This window comes from Genypterus blacodes, unplaced genomic scaffold (assembly GCF_046128005.1).
Source record: "Genypterus blacodes isolate CSIRO-AG114 ecotype Tasmania unplaced genomic scaffold, CSIRO-AGI_Gbla_v1 ptg000156l_1, whole genome shotgun sequence".
NCBI lineage: Eukaryota > Metazoa > Chordata > Actinopteri > Ophidiiformes > Ophidiidae > Genypterus > Genypterus blacodes.
This window is the reverse complement of record NW_027466957.1, coordinates 9,674,174-9,696,492: the sequence shown is the minus strand read 5'-3', so window position 1 is coordinate 9,696,492 and position 22,319 is coordinate 9,674,174. Positions and strand designations below refer to the sequence as shown.

Here is a 22,319-nt window from a genome sequence, read left to right as displayed (position 1 = left end):
AACAGAGTAGATCCGCACAGTGTCGGGCGCCGCTCTGGGCGTTTGTCTGCAGTTATTTGCGTCTTTTCAGGTCAAGGACGTGCGCGGTGTCGGGCAGCCATCCTTCCGCTCCGCTCTGTGTGCAGCTGCTGCCGCTGCTGCTGCCGCCGCCGCTGCTGCTGCTGATGCTGTGCTCACCGCACGCGGCGCGCTCCGGCCAATCGCGTGTCGAGGGGGGCGGGGCCAGCGTCCTTCAAGGCTGGCAGCCCCCGGAGCGGATCACATTCTCCGTCCGCAGAGCCACGGTGAAGGTACTCACTCACTCGGATCTATACACCCCGTACAGGTTGATGGACTTCTAACCGGCCACTTGTACACCATCTTCCCTTACAGGCGCAGTATCTTTTTCATTTAACGGTCATCCATGAGATTCTTCAGGCTTACCTTCAAGTGCTTCGTCGACTGCTTTTGAATCCCCCCCTTTTCCACGGCTGACCCGACCGCGGCGCTTCTGTGAATTTCCATTTCTTTATACGAAAGCTGAAGGTTTCCAACTCGTGATAATCACAAGAACTGCGATTTTTTTTGGTTTATATCGAGAAGGCGAAATAACAAACTCAGACGAATAAAAAGAGAGAAGCCGAGAACTGCATACCGGTTACATCTCTGTGTCTGCGTCTCTCTGAGCCCAGGCACATTAATAAGCCTTCACCAGACGTCGTCTACACCAACAGCCGCTTTGCTTTTATTAAAAACACAGATAATTTCAATTGTGTGCCGATATCCAAACAATATGTCCCCCGGGGTGGAAGAGAACAGCAAAGGTAAGGGTGACATACATGGACTTCTGTACTAATATAAGAAATATATTTTTCATTTTTCATCATAGTGATCAACAATGTCTGATCCACTGATGAATCGAGCCCCAAACCAAACCTTAACCTGCCTGAGTCCAAACTGTATTGCGTGTGAAACATGTATTGTTTCATATCAATGCTGTGTAATCAGGCTCAGTCCAGTCAAATATGGTGCAGGACACAAATGGCAGGTGTTCCTGCTGAATACTGAACAGCCCTAAGAAATAATTTACAAGTTATATGTCAATTTGAGGGCATCGCCATTCACCTCAGTAGGTCATTTGCTCATCGTGCATGTAAATTTCTGTTTTGATTTATCATATTGTCTGTTTGTTTTGTGGTCTGTATTGTTATGAATATTAAGCGGCATCCTCCTGACTTGCTACGTAGACACACACAGCCCTTCTCCACTCATTCACCTTCTCTCCCCCCCCCAAACAGCTTTGCTCTGCATGAAACTGCTTTGCTTTACGCCCAGAACAACGTGGCAGACACCGGTAGAGTGGGATGGCACCAATGAAGTGGCATTTTATCCGAATGTGTGTGTGTGTGTGTGTGTGTGTCGATATCAAACGCAGACATAAATGACGAAAGCTCTGCATGTGACCGGATCTGGAGCTGTAGTAGTGCCCCTCTCTGTGCGGTATCACTGCAGCACACACGCACACACACTCACTACTTTGTCTGCGAGTAAGACACACGTCGAACAGAGTGATGACAACACGTTAACACACAATTAAGCCCCTGAGCGGTAATCAATGTTTACTTATTTGATGTAATTGAGCCTTGTAACATACTTGCGAATTATACTAACGATGTGCTGCATGCAAAGTGCACAAGTACATGCTCTCTCTCTCTCTCTCTCTCTCTCTCTCTCTCTCTCTCTCTCTCTCTCTCTTCCATTCATACTCAAACGTGACTGTGGTCTATGACGTCAGACAGCTCATCTTTAATAAGAGCTACCACTTATCCGGAAACGAACCAAACGCGCAGACGATATTTGAGGGCGTAAATACCGGAAAGAGGGAACTCAAAACGCTGTCTCGTGGTTAGTTACGTTATGGTAGCATCTGATGCCAGGTGCCCTCGAAGCGATGACGCAATCGTGTTTCGAGTTGTGAATGTGGAGCGGTTGCAGTGCGTGGATAGTTTATTAGTGTTGTTGCTATGACACCGTGATTCCTGCTCTCTTATCAGTCCCCATTCATCCTTCCTTCCATGCACAGTGTACCCCGCCACCCCCCCTCAGCCCCCGCTTTTGTTTTCTATTCTTTCTCATCCAACTCAACTCATGCCTGCTTTTCCCTGTGCAGGTGAAATGAATCTCCACCATCTAGAGGATGAGTCCCTGTCTGAGATGGAGAATGGGGCGTCATCACAGCCCCTGGTGCTGCTGCCCGGATCGGGTGTAGGGTGTGGGGATGGCGGTGGGGCAGAGAGTCAAGAGGGGCATCCACCTGGGTCTGCAAGTGTGACCATGACCGTACCAATAGTGGAGAGAGAGACCTGGACCAGACAGATGGACTTCATCATGTCCTGCGTGGGCTTTGCAGTGGGCCTGGGTAACGTCTGGCGATTCCCGTACCTCTGCTACAAGAACGGCGGAGGTGAGCTTCAGGAATACTGCGTTGTTCCTTCTACTAATACTGTTCCAATGCACACACAACTCAGTGAATACACATTTATGAGGGGTTCACTCCAAAATGTCCTAATTCTGAAATATTTTTAAGATACATTCAATGCTGATAAAAAAATTTGCATGACTACGTTATCTAAAATAAATATACAAGAAAGATACAGTGGATAGATCATATATAAATAGTATGCAAGCTTTCTTTACTATTCATCTGTACATGTATGCAATATTGCATAATCAGGACTGTACATATACAAACATTTGATCAGTAAGTACAGCTAGATACATGCACGCACCCACAAGATTAGTTACTTGGTCTGTTTAAATCAGGTCTTTGCATTGTCCTAAATTTGCAAATCTATACACATCATGTACAGTAGTGTTATAGTTTATATAACACAAAGTAAGCCTGAAGTCATTCACAATAAGACTAGTTTTTATTTTCTGTTTTAAGAGTTCCATGGCACTATCATAAAGCTTGTTGTAAGAATCAAAAGGAATTCATTGATGGAATTCTCTGCTAGTAAAAAATGCGAGGAAAACTGTATGATGCAATTGTGTCGATACACAAGTGAGACTTAAATACAGTACATGCTTCTAAGAAACTGAGGTCAGGTTAGGTTAAAGAAAGGTTAGGAGAACTGAGAAAGGCAACACGCTGAGACGTATTTTCCAATATGGAGACAAAGCAGCAGGGCGTGCATGTCTGTGAGCACGTAGCTGAAAAGCCATGCCACCCCCCGCCCCCTCCACACACACACACACACACGTGGTGCCACTTCTGCATAGTTTATTTATTACAGCCAACTGTTCCTCAATGGACAGATATAAAGTTGCCCTCTGGCGTTTTCACTCAGCCCACCTGCCTTTGTTCTTTCTTTCTCTTATCTCTGCCCTTCCCACTTTTTTTTGCACATTTTTTTACAAGGTATCATAATTAAACCAATTGTGCGGCGGTGTGTGTGTGTGTGACATGCCCCAGCCCGCCCTCTCCCTCTGTGTGCTAGTCTTGTGACCCATGGCTCTGATACCCACCTTCTGGTATCGTGTAACAATGGCCTTCCTCACACAGTCCACCCCCTGTGCTCCTGAACAGCACTCATGTACTGTAGCACACAAAGGTGCTCCTACTCTCCCACTCGGCCCCTGATAAGGAGGCATATGGAAATGTCACACAATAATCTTGCTGTGACTGCACGGTCCGCTCCTCTGTGTCAGCACAGCTACATCAATGATAAAACTTCAGTTTTGTGACCTTTACGAACCAAGAAACACATTGTAACACAACAACATCAGATAAGAGTTTGGCACTTACAGGTTCCCAGCCTTGCTTCTTACTTAAACAAATACACAGTCTGTCGTAGAGAGAGAGAGAGAGACTGCTCTGTAGGTATGTGAAATTAATGTTCTTATTCTTTTTTTTTATTTGGAACTTGGTTGTTAGCCATGGTGTGTCTTATCAAGTTATGAGGAGAGACATGAAACTGTTGGATGCAGTTCCTTGCAGACTTGGCCAATACATATATAGGGTATATAAGGACAAGCACTGCTCTTTCTCCCATCATACTGCACACACGTTCTGTTGCCTCTCTCTCTCTCTCTCTCTCTCTCTCTCTCCCTCTCTCTCTCTCTGTGTGTGTCCGTCTCACTCTCCCCCCCTCCTTTCTCTCGCAGACACACTCACAAATGTTTCCTTATAAGGCAGCAGCCCTCTGCTCTCCGAGAATGAGCGAAAGACTGATGGACTGAGTGACACACAAACTGTCAATGAACACCATTGTTACGGAGCCTCCAGATCGATGCCCTGCTGTGCTATTTGTTTTGGTTGTTGTACTTCCTCCATTACTGCATCGTCCCACTTTTAAAGCCTCCTTCTCTCCTGTGATCTATCCATCTTTCCCTCCTTTCTTCCCAGCAGCCTCTCTCTGTGCTGCGTCATAGCTGGTCATGTGACTGCCTCCCATCTGCACACTGTGGCGGCATCACCCAGTTATATTATAGTCCAGCCAAATTGTTGCAATTGGATTTGACGCGGGGTAAAATGTCACATGTAGCCATTTCATAGCTATTTGTATATTTCTTGCCACAGCAGGCTACCGCTAAATCCAAAACGAAGGTTATATTTAGAAAATGAATTACCCTGATTCATCTTCCGCTAATCAAAAACACACAGGTCTATGAAAGGCCCTTATGGCTCCTGCAGTCCATTGACTCTCGCTGTCTCCATTATACAGTCCCTCTTTGTCTCTGCTGCATCCTCTCCGTGTAACTTTCGGTTTCACGTATAGGGAGATGCTGCAGTTATCTCCCGCTCACTTGTTCAATACCTCTCTTATCTGTGGCCTTGTCCATCCTCCTCCTTGTCTTTGTGTCTTCTAAACTCTAACTGTTCACACTTCCTCCGTCTGTGTCTTGTGTTAAATCCTAAAAATTGGCCTCATCACACATCTGGCCAACTACGAGCAAGTGTTTTACCCGGTTATGAAATGTACCGCTCAACGGATTATGTTGGGTGTGTGTGTTGAATGAGTTTGTCCTTCTTGCAGGTGTTTTCTTGATCCCGTACTTGCTGTTTGTTTTCATCGGAGGCATCCCAGTCTTCTTCCTGGAAATTGCTCTGGGACAATTCATGAAGCAGGGAGGGGTCTCTGCCTGGAACATTGCCCCCCTATTCAAAGGTAACAAGTGCGTGTGCGTGCGTGCGTGCGTGCGTGCGTGCGTGCGTGCGTGCGTGCGTCCGTGCGTGCGTGCGTGCGTGCGTCCGTGCGTGCGTGCGTGCGTGCGTGCGTGCGTGCGTGCGCGTGCATGTGTGTTCTATGTGTGTGTTCAGGGTAATCACCTTACTTCTCTCTCTCTCTCTCTCTCTGCCAGGTTTGGGTTTGGCCTCCATGGTGATAGTGTTCTTTTGTAACACCTACTACATCATGATTCTGGTGTGGGGCCTCTATTACTTCTTTCACTCCTTCACCAACCCGCTTCCCTGGGCCACGTGTGGGAACGCGTGGAACACTCCCAACTGTACAGAGGACTTCCGTCGCTACTGCTACAACCTCAGCGCCATCCAGTCAGCTTTGCCACCGCCCAGCGCTGACCCCTCCACTCCCTCCAACCTTGTCTTGTCCACTTCCCAGTTTAATATGTCCACAGCCGAGCTCCTTCTCAATAGCAGCTGTATGGTGCCGGAGAGCCTGCGCTCCACAGTCATTGAGTTCTGGGAGTAGGTCATCCTTTCTTAATTCCATGACAAAAGTTGGTCAGGGTGTCAGCAGGTCCTGGTAAAGGCGTAAATCTTAAAACTTTGCTTTGTTGTTTCAAAAATTGATCGTGCATTTGTTTGAAAGTAGTTGAAACAAGTCTTAAAATACCATCCAGACACTTTGATTCAGCTGTTCATCATTGTTTGTCCTTGATGTTGACTGGGCCTGTGGTTTCTCTTGTCTAAGTGGAGCACTTTTTTCTTTTCCTAGGCATAAAGTTCTTCGTCTGTCTAGTGGGCTACACGAGCCTGGTGAGATGAACTGCGAGATGGTGCTATATCTCATGATCACATGGATTATTGTTTACTTCTGCATGTGGAAGGGAGTTAAATCCACTGGCAAGGTAAGTCTAAAACGCATGATGCTTACCTGTCATTGTCAGTGTTCATTGAGTGCAGACTAATATTTCCCACATGGCTTCATCTAATGATTGCTTTCTAGTCACTGCATTTTGCCCTGTGACCCCCAAATCAGGCTTTGCCGTAGTGAGAGGATCGCAGTCTGCACTCAAACACAAATATTTTCTGAATGATTGTTAAACTTTTTCTTTTTTTCTGTCATGTGTATTTATGCATATGTGAGGCTTAAAACACCAGCCAGGATTTAAACCTCTATAGATCCCTTGATCTCAAATTCAGCTTTACATATTCCTAGTGGGGATTCTCCTCCTTTTTGTACGGATAATGTTAATTACATGGCAGCATATGGAGTTGTCCGTGTTTGCACATTTGTGTTGTGATGTGTCAGCAGTAGCCATAGCTCATAGAGCAGAGGGGAAAACAATGAGGGAGTCTTGAGGCAGCAAGCCTTAAGCCGATTAGAAACATTCTCCCATGTAGCGGCTGTAGGAGCTTTTCTTTCCCTGTTCAGCCTAGATCAAGGAAATATGTGTTTTCTTTTACTACTTTGCCCTCACCGTACTAATTGAGCCACACTAGGCAGCGGTAGATAGCAGGACTGGGCCCGTTACACATCCTCATGGCTGTCTGTGCAAAGCTCATAATGCAGACGCATTTGCAAAGCAAGTAAATGTTTAATTCAAGTGATAAAACCAGGGAGTGCAGAGTGCAGACACACAGACACCATAGGTGGACTCGTTTTAATTATTTTAAACTTCCTCTGATTAGTTATCATGTATAGTACAAGAGTTTTATACGTAAATGAGGTTGGCTGTAGAGATTGATTAACTTACACTTTCTTGTAGTGGACTTCACAGATCTGTTCCCGTCTTTCTGCAGGTGGTGTATTTCACAGCCCTGTTCCCCTACATTGTTCTGGTCATTCTGTTGATTCATGGTGTCACTCTACCAGGCGCTTTAGATGGGATTGTGTTCTACCTGAAACCAAACTGGTCCAAACTGGGGGAAGCCCAGGTATAAGTTTTGCCTAATCTTTTATTTTGCATGCATTTGCCTCTGATATTGAAACTGTATCACAACACACAAGGAAAGAAATAGTGAAATGTTAAATGGCTCTCTTTGTGGCAGGTGTGGATTGATGCTGGCACTCAGATTTTCTTCTCTTATGCCATCGGACTGGGAGCCCTGACTGCACTGGGCAGCTATAACCGCTTCAATAACAACTGTTACCAGTGAGTTCAACAGCAACAAAGAATGAAGCCAACACAAACACAGACACACTCTTTATCATCTAGGGTTAGATTGTAGACCTGCTATGGAAATAAATATGTTGTGTCAACAGACTTTTTATTCACTGCTTGTGCTCTTCCAGAAAAGTTGTTCATATGCTGTATATTTAGTACCTTCGCATTATAGACAACCTCTCCTTATCGACAACTGAAAAAGATGATTTACTACATTATGTATGAGATCCAAATTTCAAATTCTAATATTTGTACTATGGATAACACCGGAACAATCATTAGGCTTATACATACGTGTGTGCTTGGAACCCTAAAGCCCGGAAGACTTCCCAGCACAGCACTTACATTACAGATATTTACTCATTTCCCTTCTTGAAGTGAATAGGTTGCCAGAGCTAATCATAGCATTGTTATTAAGCCCTGAGTGTTTTAGGAGCTTGGGTTTATTTTTAGGCAAACCTCCCCATGTATTGTTTTGTTTTTTGTCTTTTTTGTAGCAGTTAATTGCTACATTATAAGCTCAGTTGGGCTCCTAGGGTGGAATGAGGAACAAATCGGAACGCTATTGTCCGATTTCAGCTGCGGTTTGCCTCACAACTACTGTCTTTGCAGGCAAGTGGATGTCCTTGCATGTGTTTACTCTAATAAGACAGAGATATGTAAACAATCAGGCCCTGCATGGTCGTTAGCGGCACACAAATAATAGAGGTAATTCTTGATAAAGCTCAGGACTTAATCCTGGGCATGCTACATAAATGTTTGTCATACCCGCGGTCAGGGCCACACCAGGAATATCCTCTCGTTCAACATTTTGTCTGCATTGACCTTAATTGGAAGTTGAAACCTGAGGTATGTCAGCTGAGCTCTTTTTCTCCCACAGTCAGAGTTGCTCAGGAATAGATGACCAGATGTGTGCTTACACTGTGTGGATCTTTAGTTACTTGTTTCTACACAGCACACCGAGACCTCATAAGTGTTTAAAGTTACTGTGGTTTTACATATTGTGAATTGTGTGTGAGAAAAAAATACAATGACCACTAAAGCCTTCTTCTTCTTCTAGAATTATAGCGGTATGGGCTGCGTCTTTAAACCAAGCTCCTTGGAGCTGTGTCCTTGTCTGTCTCCTTGGAGTTTGGCTGTGTGGAGGTTGCAACAGTAACTACCCAAGTGCAACTATTGTTTATACATTCTTCCTATCAGAAAGGATTCTTGGCCTGTTTATCCCCCAAGGCCTTTCAGGATAAACAAGAGGGTCATTGTGTAGAAAGGACAGACTGGAATGATCATTATATACAGACTGATCTGTACAAGTGATTATAATAGCATAAAATAGATTAATATCCAGTGAAGGTATTCCGTAGGCTTTTCCCATCTGTTCCCTCAGGCCTACAGTAGATCCAGACTTGACACTGCGGTAATTTGCTCTCTGCTCTCTACCTGCCAACTGACATCAGCAGCTTTTACATAAATTGCTATCGATTATAGTCTAACTGGTTTCCTCTGTTGTCAGAGTTTGTCTGTAGTACCTTACATGACCCTCGTCTTACAGCATATTATGAACCATCTCTTCTGCTCTCTTTCTCTTTTATCCAATGTCCTCTTTTCCTCTAATTTAGTTTTCCCTCCTCTCTCTGTAGGGATGCATTTGTGCTGGCCCTCATTAACAGCGGAACCAGTTTCTTCGCTGGCTTCGTAGTGTTCTCTGTCCTGGGCTTCATGGCTGCAGAGCAAGGAGTGGCCATCAGTAAGGTAGCTGAGAGTGGTAAGTATACAGATTCAACATGAATGGGCTCACCTGAACCCCAGATGAGCCGGAGCTGTCTGTCTGTGGTTCTATGAGCTTCTAAATGTGTCTGTTGATGTCCAGGTCCAGGCTTGGCTTTCATAGCCTACCCCAAGGCTGTGACTCTGATGCCTTGGGCGCCAGTCTGGGCAGCTCTTTTCTTCTTCATGTTGTTCGTACTGGGACTGGACAGCCAGGTAATGTTCACTCAAAGGTCCTTAATCAAGCATCTGTCTGCCTCTCGCTCACTCACTTCCACTTAATGTCGCCTTTCAGCATGGAAATTCTAAACAGCTTGTTTGTTGTGCGTGTGCGCAAGTGCCTACATCCATTGTTTTACAGGCCAGGAATTTGTCAATGAGCTTCTGTCTGATTCACACAGTAAACGTCTGTCTCCTTTGCGGTCCATTCATTCACTCTCTCTTTCCATTTTGGCTTAATTTCTTTTCCATGTATCGCTCGCTCTCTCCTGCTGTAGCCATTACCGCATGTTCTGTCATTTCTGGAAAATGATGTAAAAATAGCTGTGTTTCAGTACGATGCTCCTCCTGTGTTTGTCTGGAGGGTGAAACCTTCTTCTACAAATACACACACAAACAAGGTCCCTGAGAGGGGCATTATGGGAAATTGCAGTTTATAAAAAGGATACCCAGTAGTGTTGGTGATGGATCAACACATACTTTTAAAATTCTTTTTCTGATTTTTATTTGTGTACAGGAAACGTATGTACACAAACACCTTTTCAAACTCATCCTCTTTACCATCTGTTTCACTTTGTCTCTCAGTTTGTAGGAGTGGAGGGCTTGATAACAGGAATATTGGACATGGTACCTCCTAAATCTATGCTTTCCTCCCTGCAACGAGAGGTGGTAGCAGCTATCTGCTGCATCATCTGCTTCCTCATTGACTTGTCCATGGTCACCGAGGTACAGTAAGGATTTCCTCTATGTTAACGTTTCAGCCCTACTGTGGTAGTAGTCATGAGTATATTGTGGGTTACACACTGGTAGTTAGGTCAAATATGAGGCCATTCAGAAGCTAAATTAAAGGTCAGAAGTTATATGACCTTAATCCTGATTGTTTTTGCAAGTCTCTCTGTCTGTGTCTCTCAGGGAGGGATGTATGTCTTCCAGCTGTTTGACTACTACTCTGCCAGTGGCATCACTCTCCTGTGGCAGGCCTTCTGGGAGTGTGTGGTGATTGCATGGGTCTATGGTGAGATACAAGCTCACGCACACTTAAGCGCCTCATTTTCCAGCCCCAGCACTCACACAATCCAATAATTCCATTATGACAATATGCTTACTGTTGTCTCTGCCAGGCGCTGATCGTTTCATGGACGATGTGGCTCGTATGATTGGCTATCAGCCCCTACCCTACATGAAGTGGTGCTGGTCCTACATTACGCCTCTTGTCTGTGTTGTACGTTCTGCTCTGCTGTACACGTGCTATAATATATGTTGTGTGTGCTAGCTTTGAACAGCTGACATCTCTGTCTGCCTACAGGCAGTGTTCCTGTTCCATGCGGTAAACTACAATCGTCTGACCTACAACAAAGTGTACACGTACCCCATGTGGGGTGAAATAATTGGGTGGGGCCTGGCCCTCTCCTCCATGCTCTGCATCCCTGTAACTGTTCTCTACAAGCTGCTGCGCTGCAAAGGATCCTTGCGGGAGGTCTGTATGCCTTTGTATCCATGTGTGTGTGTTTTTGTTTGCAATTGTCGATAAATCAGTAAGAATGTGTTTCCTTGGATACTGGTCTTCATTTCCCGTCAGTTATTTGGTTAGCTGATTTAATCATTGTTCATTTGTGAGGGCTCTCACACTGTCCACTAAACAGCTCATTATCACGGTGTCCCTTTCTGTGTGTGTGTGTGTGTGTGTGTGTGTGTGTGTGTGTGTGTGTGTGTGTGTGTGCGCGGGCGTGTGTGTGTGTGTGTGTGTGTGTGTGTGTGTGTGTGTGTGTGTGTGTGTGTGTGTGTGCGCGGGCGTGTGTGTGTGTGTGTGTGTGTGTGTGTGTGTGTGTGTGTGTGTGTGTGTGTGTGTGTGTGTGTGTGTGTGCGCGCGCGTGTGTGTGTGTGTGTGTGTGTGTGTGTGTGTGTGTGTCTCTGTGTGTGTGTGTGAGTGTAGCGGTGGCAGCATCTAACTACCCCAGAGTGGGGCAGACACCACCTGGACTACCTGGCCCCAGATGCCATAATGCTGCCCCATGTCGAAGACAAGGAACCCAACAATGGACCCGCTGCTCTTTGAGAATGTCATCTGATGAGCTGAGCCCTACAGAAGTTAAGAACCAAGGTCGCCCTTTTCATCAGCACTAAGACACACACACATGCCCAGATACACACACACACACACATGCACACGATATCCGAAAAATATTTGCACACTACACCAACCTACTAAGAGCAAAATACAGATTAGTTACACTCTCTTCACTCACAGCTATGGAGACGCCCTGGACAGATGGACCAAAGATGAGATGGGATAAGAATTGAAACACACATGCAGTCGTCACACTGATATTCCCTCTGCTCTGCTCTGTGACTCTACCTCGCCTCCTCTCCCCTCTCTGCTCTCTGCCTCAGTGATGTCCTGTCCCGTCTCGTTCCGTGAGTGTGATGTGTTCAGTGTAGCTACAATCCCTTGCTCAGCCTCTCCCACCCCAACTCATCATGCACATGCTGTGCGAGCAATGCCAAGTGAGCAGAAATGAAAAAGATTCAGATAAAATCACCAAATGAATGACCTCATGCCTACTGCTGATTTGCTATGTTCTGAATGTGTCTGTAAGGAGTGTGTTTTGGAGCAACGGCACTGATCTCTTGATTTTATGTCACCTTTGTCTATTATTTTCTACCAAATGTATTCTCATAACTAACTGTATCAAGATAATCTTCATTTGTAAAAAACAGAAAAGACAAACGCATCACCATCTCCAGTTGTGTGTTACCAACTAACTTAAGTATCCTGTGTATTGTAAAGTCTGTAAATCAGTGTTAACTAAATTCGGGGAGGGGGGGGGGGAGTGATGTCAAATCAGTGTCAACCTGAAGAGAGGGAGAGAAAGTTTAGACTGAACTGTGAAGGAGAGCAGAAGAGGGGGTTGGTGGGAGGAGAAAGAGATGGATGTGTCAACGAAGAAACAATAAATGATGAGATGGAGATGTTGTCGTGGCTCTTTATTTACACACTCATTCACACTCATTCACAAAACATGCACAATTCTACGTTGCATTCAAAGTTTAGGCACGTCATAATTGTTAAATTTCTACACCCGTATAAAAATTATATTTCATAAACATTTTATAGACATCTCATCACTTTGGAAAGCTGCTGTTTGGATGTGTAATAATGAGTGTAAAGCACGCTGACAGACAGGAAACGTGTGTTCCATAATGTATAACACTTGATATTGTTTACATAGAAGAAACATAATCAGAGGCCCGCTGGCAAAGCAAATGAAACCGATGGCACAGTTTACTGGTGTGGCAGATTTCCTTCCCTTCTCTCCTTGTGACTCATTAATTTTGCAGACCGGCTAGTACAGTGTTCAACCCAAAACAACCCAGGCATACAGGACAGTTTAGTATATTATGCTGATACAGTACAATCAAATGTAATAACCCTGAAATTGTTGTAGTCTTTTGCTATGTAAGTCTTTCTTCACATGTGCAAATGGAACAAAACATTATAAACTCATTTTGATGTTATGACGGCGATGCAGTACAATAGCACCAGACATATAAACTACAGTATGACAGCAGGTGATCTTGTGATAATGGATCCCAGAAATAGAAGACCACATGTCAAAATGTCATGAGGGTATTAGTCATGTGTCAATAGAGTCTATGAATACACGCCAGCTCAGAGTAACGCTGCCTGCAGTTTATGGAAACTGGCCAATTCTTGTATGTTTCTAGCAACAAATGAGCTGTTTGTGAGTGAGTATGGTCCAGCCATATAAGGTCAATGTGACATTTACATTTTACTGATTTGTTCTGGAAGACGTTCATCTGTCTCTCTACAAACAAATGGATGGCCAACTGGAGGAGGGAGGACAAAATAGCATCACAACCTCACACACTTATCCCCATCTTGGCCCATCTGTTCACAATGGAACCTCGCACAGTTTCCCCTTACAGTCAACCTTTCACACACACTCACACAGGCTATAAATACAGACTCCTATTAGTCCAGTGTTACATTCTCCCACTCAGCCTCCAACCCTTCCTCTCTGTCTCGCACACAGCGCCGAATGGGAGAGCTGCAATGACGTATTGGTGGCTATCTCATTAGAAGATATCATAAAAAGGCTGTTGTCATGGCAACGGCTCCCAGTATTCCTATGGCAACCAACTGCCATGTCACTGTGGTTTGTTCTACCACACTGATGTGGGAGGAGACAAAGACTACCAATGCGCAGAGAGAGGATAACCAGGAGGTGTGTGAGGAGGAGGAGGACGAGGAGGAGGAGGATGGTAAGAGTTGGGACAGCCTGACACCTGCAGGTCACATCTTGGTGTTGCATGACAAATCCTAGAGAAATTAGATAGTTCAGGACTGAAGGTACTAAAACTCTGGAATGTGTTATGGAACATTAAGTAATACATAAAATGGTGATGAAGGTGATTGACTCACCAGCATGTAGTCCATCGTTCCTGTTTTCTTGAGAATATGAAGCACTGCATCGTGAATGGTGACAAATGCCTGACTTTTGGTTATGGACCCAGAAAAGAAATCTGCCCTTTCCAGCTGCAGCATCACATTGGCTAATGTCACACAAACACACACACACACACACACACACACACACACACACACACACACACACACACACACACACACACACACACACACATACATGAAAAAGAGAAAAGCTTTCTGATTAAAGTCATAAATATTCATGTTGGCCCTCTTTGTCCAAAGGGAACAATGTGGCGTCACTACAGCCAGGGCCTTGGCACAGACATTATCAATGTTTCCATGCTTGAGTCAACATTAATGACATTGATTTTGTGTCTCTTATGGCTGCGGTACCACTTACCTTGGCAGTGTGCAAGATAGATATCGACTCCAATCTCTTTAAAGTCTCGGAATATCTGTAGCAGCAAAAAGAAAAGGAATTTCTTTGGTTAAATGTATTTTTTTCCTTATTGTATATCTGCACATTATATATTTTTGTAATTGTTGTCAGGTCAGCACACATACACAGTAGTACACATACGTTTTTTAAGGTCTTGACAGTGACTGTGTCCACAAAACTGGTGGTGGAGAGGTCCAAGATGATGCTGTGTGTTTGTGAGCCACATCCCATCCCCTCCTCCACATCTCCTTTGTGAGATGTTTGCGTGATGCTATCATCAGCATGGCAACCTCTATCCGAGTCTGAGTCTGACATGGCTGTGTCATGTTGGTAAGCCCAGTTTACTTGTCCATCGATGCCATTTTTAGGTGTGTCTGTCAGGTTTAAGACCACAGCCGTCCCCTGAAGCGTCGACTTCCCCTCTGGAGTGATTTGATTTTGGTTCAACTGAATAATTTTCTCTCTCAAAGTCAGTTTTCCATTAGGCAAATGGCTGTCCCCATCTCTCTGTCAATATGTTGGAATAAGTGGATTGGTTAGTCATATTTCATTCCATAACACATTAGTTAATTCATTTCAGAATAAATGGTATCATATAAAGTGTTTCTGAATGTGCAAATTAGAATATCATACTTGTTTCTTTGCCTGCTTTTTGGCTTTCTTTTTCTCTTTCTCCATTTTACGCTTCTGCTTTGTGTCTAGTTTCTTCTTTGCTGTCAGCAGCTTCCCGATTTCAATTCCAGTCTGAACAAAAAGCAGAACATGAGAGAAGAAAAGAGAAAGTGATATGAGAGACGAAGATAAGTTAAGCAATTAAGGTGAGCTGTAGTCAGCAGACGAGGCCGATGTCTGCTTGTACACAAGCACATACCCACATTGAGGCAAACACACACACACACACACACACACACACACACACACACACAAACCTTCTCTTGCAGTGCCTCCAAGTACAGCTCAGCGTTGGTGTAAAAGATTGTTATAGACGAGCGGAAGATTTTAATACCTGGAATCTCTTTGGCCTGCAGGGACACATCAACAAATTTGCACAGTTCAGATGTTCAATTCTGCCTTCCACCAAGCTTTTCTCCCACAGGTGCTGTTTAGCTAAATGGAGCCTCTCCTGCCACTTAACAGCTGTAGATTTGTCTTCCCACATAGTTTCTCTCCTCATTTTCAAGGTTTAATAGGTTCTTACCTCCTCATACGTGTCTGTGTCCACATACAAGTCTGTTCCTGGCACATGACCCAAGATAGAGTAGCGGGGTCTGGAAGATTAATCATTAAATTGACATGATAACAAAGTCAAAGGTCAAAAATATAATCGGTGTGCATTAATAATTCCACTACATGGTGTACACTTACAGTTGTGTTCTGATGATGACAGTGAGCATAGAAAAGCCAATAGAGACGGCCAGACCCACATCTAGGTTCAGCAGGATGGTGCAGACGAAGGTAACCAGCCACACCAGCTAGGGGGCAGGGTGGGCACAGACTGTCAGTGGGGTCAAATTCGCACAAGTTTCACCAAGAAAGTTCACTAAAGAAGAAGATTCAGCCTTACCAAGTCCACCTTGTTTGTCTTCCACAGCAAATGCAAATCCGTGAACTGCTTAAACATTCCTTTCAAATTCACAAGTACTATTGTGGATAGGACAGCCTGGGGATCACACACACCCACACACACATAAATGTCCACAGTCTAAGCACTTATTACTGTAAATTATGTACCCAGAGATGTTGAGTATTCCGAGTGGAGTGTTACCTTAGGGAGATCTTCAAACAGAGAGCCTATTTTCAAAACTGTAATCAGCACGATAATGGATGAAACGACTCCAGCAACCTGAACAAACATACACACAAAGCTGAATGTGTCCCCTATGCTATGTGTGTGTGTGCGTGGGTGGTTGTGTGTGTGTGTGTGTGTGTGTGTGTGTGTGTATTTACTTGTGTCTTGCCCCCTGTGCTCTCCTGGACGAGACTGCGAGACAATGAGGAAGTCACGGAGTAACATTGAAAGAAGCCGCCAACAGAGTTACTAAGCCCGAGAGCAATCAGCTCCTGGAATGAGAGAAACAGAGATTTTCTTTTAGTTTACTTTCATTCAATGGTCCATCTTCACTAATGTCTCTATCCTGTGTGGCTAGAATATGTGTGGGGGTTCTTTACCCACAGTTACTGTGGTGTTAATCAAGTTGGTGGCTTTATTTAAATGTTTACACACTTTGATACACTCGAGTCTAGTAGTACAAGAATGGAAAGTTATCAAGTTGATTCATGCAAAATGTACAATATGTATATCCTATTCTGGTAGATTTAAGCATACTGGTAGTAACATATGTAGTTTAAAAACCTGAAATAAAGATATGATTGGTCTGTAAAGTTAATGGAAGCTCTGTGATTGGACAAAGTTTGATACATGCCAACTTGAATCATTCCTCCACAAATGTGACAGTCCTAACCCAACATGATGGAGCAGAGTACAGTCTTATTCTAGGAAAGAGGCTGTGTCTGCTTTGTTTGTGAGTCAGTCACAACCAGACGTTCTGTGCCCCCAGACAAAGTCACTCCTTGTATGCAGTCAAGGTTGTTTGAGAGCTTTCTCTAGTGTGTGTGTCATTCTTTTTGGGGTGTTTGTCCACCGGTCCTGTTTCTGTCTCACCTGGTTGCTATCCACCTTGTAGCCATATTTGAGGCCAAATGTCTTGCCCAAGGAAATATTGATGGCGTAACCCACAATGGCTATTGCAAATGCGTCACCTATCATCTTGGAAAACAAATTCACATCAGGAGCACGAGGAGGCTGGAGCCTGAAGCAGCAGGATGGAATACAAGATTATTAGTTTAATCATGTCAAACGATGTTATATACTCCATTATTGAAGACTGTGACCGTGATTGTGACTAAGGTGAAATTTCAGAATGGTTATTGGTTCTAGTGTTCTACAGTCCACATTGCTTACTTGCTGTTTATTAGCATTGTTTATGTTAAATACATTGTTTACATCTGTGTCCATTATTAAATGAATGGTCAAGTATCAATCACAAAGAGTGTGTTGCCTTTCTTTTTTCCCCTCAATGTATATGAATACATAGCAACAAACTTACCCGCTGGGTATTTCCCCTACGACGTCAATGTTGTATTTACCAGGGAGTCCACAAAAATGAGTGATGATTGTTGCTATGATGATCTGTTGAAAAGGAACACATGGAATATTTGTCATATGAATACATTGTATTTACTGTAATTATTTTCAGTATATACAACAAGTGTACGACAGCGTCAGCCTTTCACTAAACACACTCCTTGATCACCACTTGCAGAGACTACAATGGGGACAAGACACCCCCTACTGGACGGTTAACAGAACACACTTTCAGAGTGACTGAGAAATGAATGGAAGGACTTACAACCACGAGTTCTATAGGGATGGGCATAGGCAGCTTCTGTCGGTAGCAAGTGTTTATTTCTTTGACGACAATGAGAACCGCCAGTGCCACCAGGCTGATCACCAGCTCTGGCACTCTGGTCTGAGGCAGCAATCTGCAAAGGTCCACTATGGTCTGTAAAGGGGGACAAGTGGAGGAGAGGAAAGAGGAACAGAGGCGGTTTTTCACTTCATTCATGATACATCCTTTGTTTAAAACAAGGGTGTGTCTTCAATGCCAAATGAATGATAAATAAAGCCTGTGTACACAGTACCTGTAACAGAGAAGTGAAACGTGCAAATTCTCATTCAAACAAGTGAAAAATTAATATAAAACAGGGGCAGACAATTAAATATAAACGATCACCATTTAACCCTTTAATATATGGAGTCAAATAAATTAGGTTGTTTGAACTTTAAATGATAAACATGTCCCTCAGAAGCCTGAATGGGATCACCTGAGGTCTGAGCCTTTGACCTCTGACCTTAGGTGATACCGATGTATACATCGACAAAATCCAACAACTACTTAGAAAGTACATGTTCCCTCCTCAGTGTACCCGCAGGTCAAGAATCAGTTGCCTAGGAACCTTGGCCTAAAGGGAAGTTTAAAAAGTCATCTTTGTTAAACTGGAAAAACGATTCCTAGGCAGAGCAGTTTGCTTTGCCTTCTTCTGTTTGCTGTGCTCGCACATATTCAGTTTAGAGACACAATGTGTTCCTCCAGATTGAGTCATGTGAGACGCACATGTATTAAATGTAAATGTAGTAATCAACCAGTTCTCAAGATTGTCAGGTAAACTGTTGGCTATGGACAATGATGAATACTCACATAAATAAGGGAGAGAGGACCGGTGAATCTTGCTGGAGTGACTCCAAACAGGTATTTGAGCTGGGAGACAGTTACATGACAAGCTGCTCCTGTAGTGTAACCACGAACCAGAGGCTCCGATAAGTAGGTGACTACGAAACCAAACCTCACCAAACCCAACAAGAGCTGAGAGAGCGAGAGAGAGAGAGAGAGAGAGAGAGAGAGAGAGAGAGAGAGAGAGAGAGAGAATGTCATCAAAATAGAGTGTATGATGTGTGATAGAAGAAGCAAGGAAGAATACAAAGAACTTCCTATGATCTCCAAATTGTATACAAACATAAACACCACACAGACATACCTGAAATATTCCTATCAGGACTGACAGGGTACTTGAGACTTGTACTCTGTAGGCGTCCCGTGCATCGATGTCCACACCTCCTGTTCCATTCCTGCCATTCTGGATTGGAAAGTCAGCGTCTGGGGCCAGTTTCTCTGTCACACTGCCGACCATGATGCTGATCACAGCAAATGTACCTGGATACAAGCACAAATAGGTGAACATGAAGTAGCCATGCATATTTGTTTATGAAAACCCCATCAATATTGTTCACACTTTCGATCAGTAATGAAACAAAAATGACAACATACACATATGTGATGGATACAAACAAGAGTTCTTCCTCACCTATGGAAACGTGTCTGGAAGTGCCGAAGATGAAGTAGACCAGCACAGGGAACAGAGAGGTGTACAGGCCGTATACCGGACGCAATGAAGCCAGGAGAGCGTATGCCATACCTGCAACATACACACACAGTAGAACATTTTTGCAACCGTTTATTCTCAAGCTTTGTCTTTTTTGTATATACTGCATATACTATCATGTACTGTACTGGAAAAAATAAATCACAGAGGGTCTCAAACTGTGTTACATGTATCACCAAAGTGACACACTATGCACATCTGTTCTCATTGGGTGTCGGAAATGTATAACTACAACTATTACACAGTCAAGCGTCGGCCGAGGTGAGCCTTCAGCTGAGGAGATGTAGTATGTATTGTACACATTTCTATATACAAACCCTGAGGCAGATGCATGATTCCCACACTGCAGCCAGATATCAGATCCCCCACGGCGTTTTCTCTGATGGAGTAGTGGGGAAGCCAGGAAAGAACAGGAACCCAGCTCAGCAAGATCTGCTTCAGCCTGGGCGGCGAACACCTGCGAGCACATTCACCACTAATGTTAACACAAGACTGACTCACACTTCAAACATAATAAAAAAAAATTCATTCAACTGTGTGCAGGCAGTCCGTGCTTCGAGTTGAAAACACAGTCAAAACACATTCTACACACCTACTGTGTGTTACTATGGGTTGGGAAAATAAGTGGTCAAGCTCAAAAACAATAGGTCAAATGTTTATATGGGAACAAACTTTGCTCTTTCATGTTTACTGTATTTATTTGTCAGCCTTTTTATAATCAAATGCATTCAGATCAGAGAATGCAAAACAACGGCAATTTAACTAAATTAAGGACACTAACACACACACACACACACACACACACACTGTCATTCATTTATTTATCAGTGCATCAACAGGTTAAGTCAACAGTAAGCTTTCACAAGCAGCATATCAGACTTGGGTCAAAATCAAACTGTAGGCAGCTACAGAGGTGTTAAAAACATTAAAAACATGTTTGTGGTTTAGCAGGTTTTTCCAAAGCTAAATAAAAGTCTATTAGCATATTGATTTCCATCCATGCTATCATATTACCTTGTATTCTTGATGTTTAATTTATTATGAATAAGCATAATCCCTTCAAGTATGAAATTAACCATTACCCTTACCTTAACTTGAACCTAATTCTAACTATAAGTTTAACTTCCTACTATTTCAATAAATGATTAACATCATGTTTACTGGTTGATCCCCTTGTGTGACTGTGAGTGCAGATTTTTGTCTGTCTAGTCAAGCTTATACAGCCCAATATCTAATCTTATCTTGTGTTATTTTAACCCCCTCACCCCCCCCTGCATCAATCGCTCCTGAAGACGAACACCCTAAAACTTCAGTAAATAATGATAGAACAATGGGAGAAACCTTGGCTGATGCAATCCTGAATTCTCAAAGGTAACAGGATCTAGTCAATTACCACCAGACGAATAAAGATGTTGGGAGACATCAATACTGCAACTGACCTGATTCATGCAATGGATCTTGAGTCCAGACAAACACACAAACACACACACTTACAGGCACCTCCCTCTCCTGTGTCCCTCTCTGTTTTCCTACCTGAGGTATTCTTTCACCCGCTCAACCACTGTTGGCTGAGTGGAATATGTCCTTTTTCTTGCCACTTTGTCCAGACGTAACTCATCCAAAACTCCCCTTTGCACAAAGTATCCCTCCTCTAGGGATTCTTGCTCCTCCATCATGTTTGCAGAGCTCTTGACAGACAGTTGCAGCTTCTGTCTCTTCCGATGTGTCCTCTCCACTGGAAAGCACTCTCTTATAAGACGGAGAGATAGAGCGAGAGAGTGCACGCGAGAGAGAGAGAGAGAGAAAGAGAGATAGGTGAATCAACACTCCTGTGTGCACAGATCAGCAATGCTTGCTGCTGTGGATGAACCTTTCAACTGTGGGAGTGATGGTACCTGTCCTAGTCTTATATGTAAACGCCCCCCCCCCCACACACACACACACAATACATACATATATACATTAATTATATGTCATTTATATGTCATGCCTATCATGGATAATGCTCCATCCTATACACAAATAAGAACAATAAAGGAGGGAGTAAAGGTGGAAAATGAAAACTGGAAACAGAGAAGAACCAAAAGAAATGCACTATTGCTTGTTTCCATGATAAATATAAGAGAGGTCCTCAGTCATTTGGAAAGCCAATACCTACATGTACACACAGGCACACACATACAAAGCAAACTGTCCTTTAGCTATGTGTAATATCTGTTTGTTCGTCAAATACATTATTTTTCATGCATAGAAAAGGAAAGGCAAGCCTCTCTATGGGGATATTATGTATGTAAAAAGTCAATAAATGTATTGCTTTATTTTAATTCCTTCTTCTCAGATTTCTATGGATTTCAAAATTCGCAAATAAAAGCTTACTTTACACATTGATAGCTGTGAAACAAACCAAATTGAACAAATGTATTAGTCACATTCCTGATAAATCACCTTTTTGATGCTTATTCCTTGCCGGGTTACTCTTTAAAAGGTCCTTTGTCAAAATGCCTACGGTTATTGATTGAGTTATTCAGCCCCGTGGAATGGAGACGCAAGTTCAGGAAAACTCTTTGACCTAATGGAGGGGTGGCATTCACAATTATGGAAATAATTATAGCACAAATTAATTGAAGCCATTTAAGGACATTATATGCTTTAACAAAACAGTAAAAAACAATACATATGATAAACAAAACAGTCATAATAAATGTTCTACAGTAGTTTAACAGCAAATCTACAGGGTCACAGGAAGTGATGTGACGTCTGTGACTGAAATTGCTGCAATAGCTCAGCGTTGGTCATAAAAGACACGTTTTTGCACATATTAACTTTGGCCTGCGTCATGCATGTGTAAATGTGAGCTGTTCCAGTCCTGGAACACTGATGAGCAAGCAGTCTAGAATGAAGAGCAGTTAAGAAAGGAAAAAGACCAGGGCAGAAAAACAAAGTGACGAAAGAAGGAGCAGGGAGGAGTGAGGCCGCTGTGGAAGATTATGTTTCATTTCTGGACAACCTATTCTTACCCCAAGTCTATGCCCAAATCTTTTATCCCTACAATCCTCTTTGTCCTAAATGTGGGTCAACTCAGCTCATGCAGAATACAAAAAGAGAACAGATAGA

At 43.4% G+C, this 22,319-nt stretch overlaps 2 protein-coding genes across 3 annotated transcripts; one reads left to right on the top strand and one right to left on the bottom strand.

The window, feature by feature from the left end:
* Window positions 1–262: 262 nt before the first annotated feature.
* Window positions 263–12,277, top strand: LOC143013481 (sodium- and chloride-dependent creatine transporter 1-like). Of its 2 annotated transcripts, XM_076167121.1 has the most exons (15): window positions 263–290; window positions 373–803; window positions 2,150–2,443; window positions 5,019–5,150; window positions 5,344–5,689; window positions 5,940–6,072; window positions 6,968–7,102; window positions 7,217–7,320; window positions 8,970–9,094; window positions 9,200–9,312; window positions 9,901–10,041; window positions 10,228–10,330; window positions 10,437–10,537; window positions 10,622–10,792; window positions 11,249–12,277. In XM_076167121.1, exons 2-15 carry the CDS (start codon window positions 773–775, stop codon window positions 11,369–11,371), a joined length of 2,052 nt encoding a protein of 683 aa, XP_076023236.1. In that variant the 5' UTR covers window positions 263–290; window positions 373–772; the 3' UTR covers window positions 11,372–12,277. The 2 variants fall into 2 exon arrangements, with proteins under 2 accessions (XP_076023236.1, XP_076023237.1); XM_076167122.1 differs by lacking the exon at window positions 11,249–12,277 and having other exon boundaries at window positions 278–803; window positions 10,437–10,503; window positions 10,622–10,786.
* Window positions 12,278–12,285: 8 nt separating this feature from the next.
* Window positions 12,286–21,126, bottom strand: LOC143013480 (solute carrier family 26 member 6-like). Its single transcript, XM_076167119.1, has 19 exons — window positions 20,739–21,126; window positions 19,523–19,662; window positions 19,128–19,238; window positions 18,801–18,976; window positions 18,464–18,628; window positions 17,615–17,767; window positions 17,312–17,394; window positions 16,867–17,014; window positions 16,152–16,265; window positions 15,970–16,047; window positions 15,769–15,864; window positions 15,570–15,676; window positions 15,403–15,472; window positions 15,134–15,226; window positions 14,838–14,948; window positions 14,346–14,711; window positions 14,166–14,220; window positions 13,760–13,890; window positions 12,286–13,657 (listed from the first exon to the last, which is right to left on the bottom strand). Exons 1-19 carry the CDS (start codon window positions 20,879–20,881, stop codon window positions 13,631–13,633), a joined length of 2,367 nt encoding a protein of 788 aa, XP_076023234.1. The 5' UTR covers window positions 20,882–21,126; the 3' UTR covers window positions 12,286–13,630.
* Window positions 21,127–22,319: the final 1,193 nt, after the last annotated feature.

Coding starts and splice junctions, on each gene's coding strand:
- LOC143013481 (XM_076167121.1), top strand. CDS start 773: ATGTCCCCCGGGGTGGAAGAGAACAGCAAAG. Junction 5,690..5,939: donor ACAGTCATTGAGTTCTGGGA/GTAGGTCATCCT, acceptor TTCTTTTCCTAG/GCATAAAGTTCTTCGTCTGT. Junction 9,095..9,199: donor CAGTAAGGTAGCTGAGAGTG/GTAAGTATACAG, acceptor GTTGATGTCCAG/GTCCAGGCTTGGCTTTCATA.
- LOC143013480 (XM_076167119.1), bottom strand. CDS start 20,881: ATGATGGAGGAGCAAGAATCCCTAGAGGAGGGATACTTTGTGCAAAGG. Junction 19,663..20,738: donor CGGGTGAAAGAATACCTCAG/GTAGGAAAACAG, acceptor ATGTGCTCGCAG/GTGTTCGCCGCCCAGGCTGA. Junction 15,227..15,402: donor ACACAGACACGTATGAGGAG/GTAAGAACCTAT, acceptor GTGTCCCTGCAG/GCCAAAGAGATTCCAGGTAT.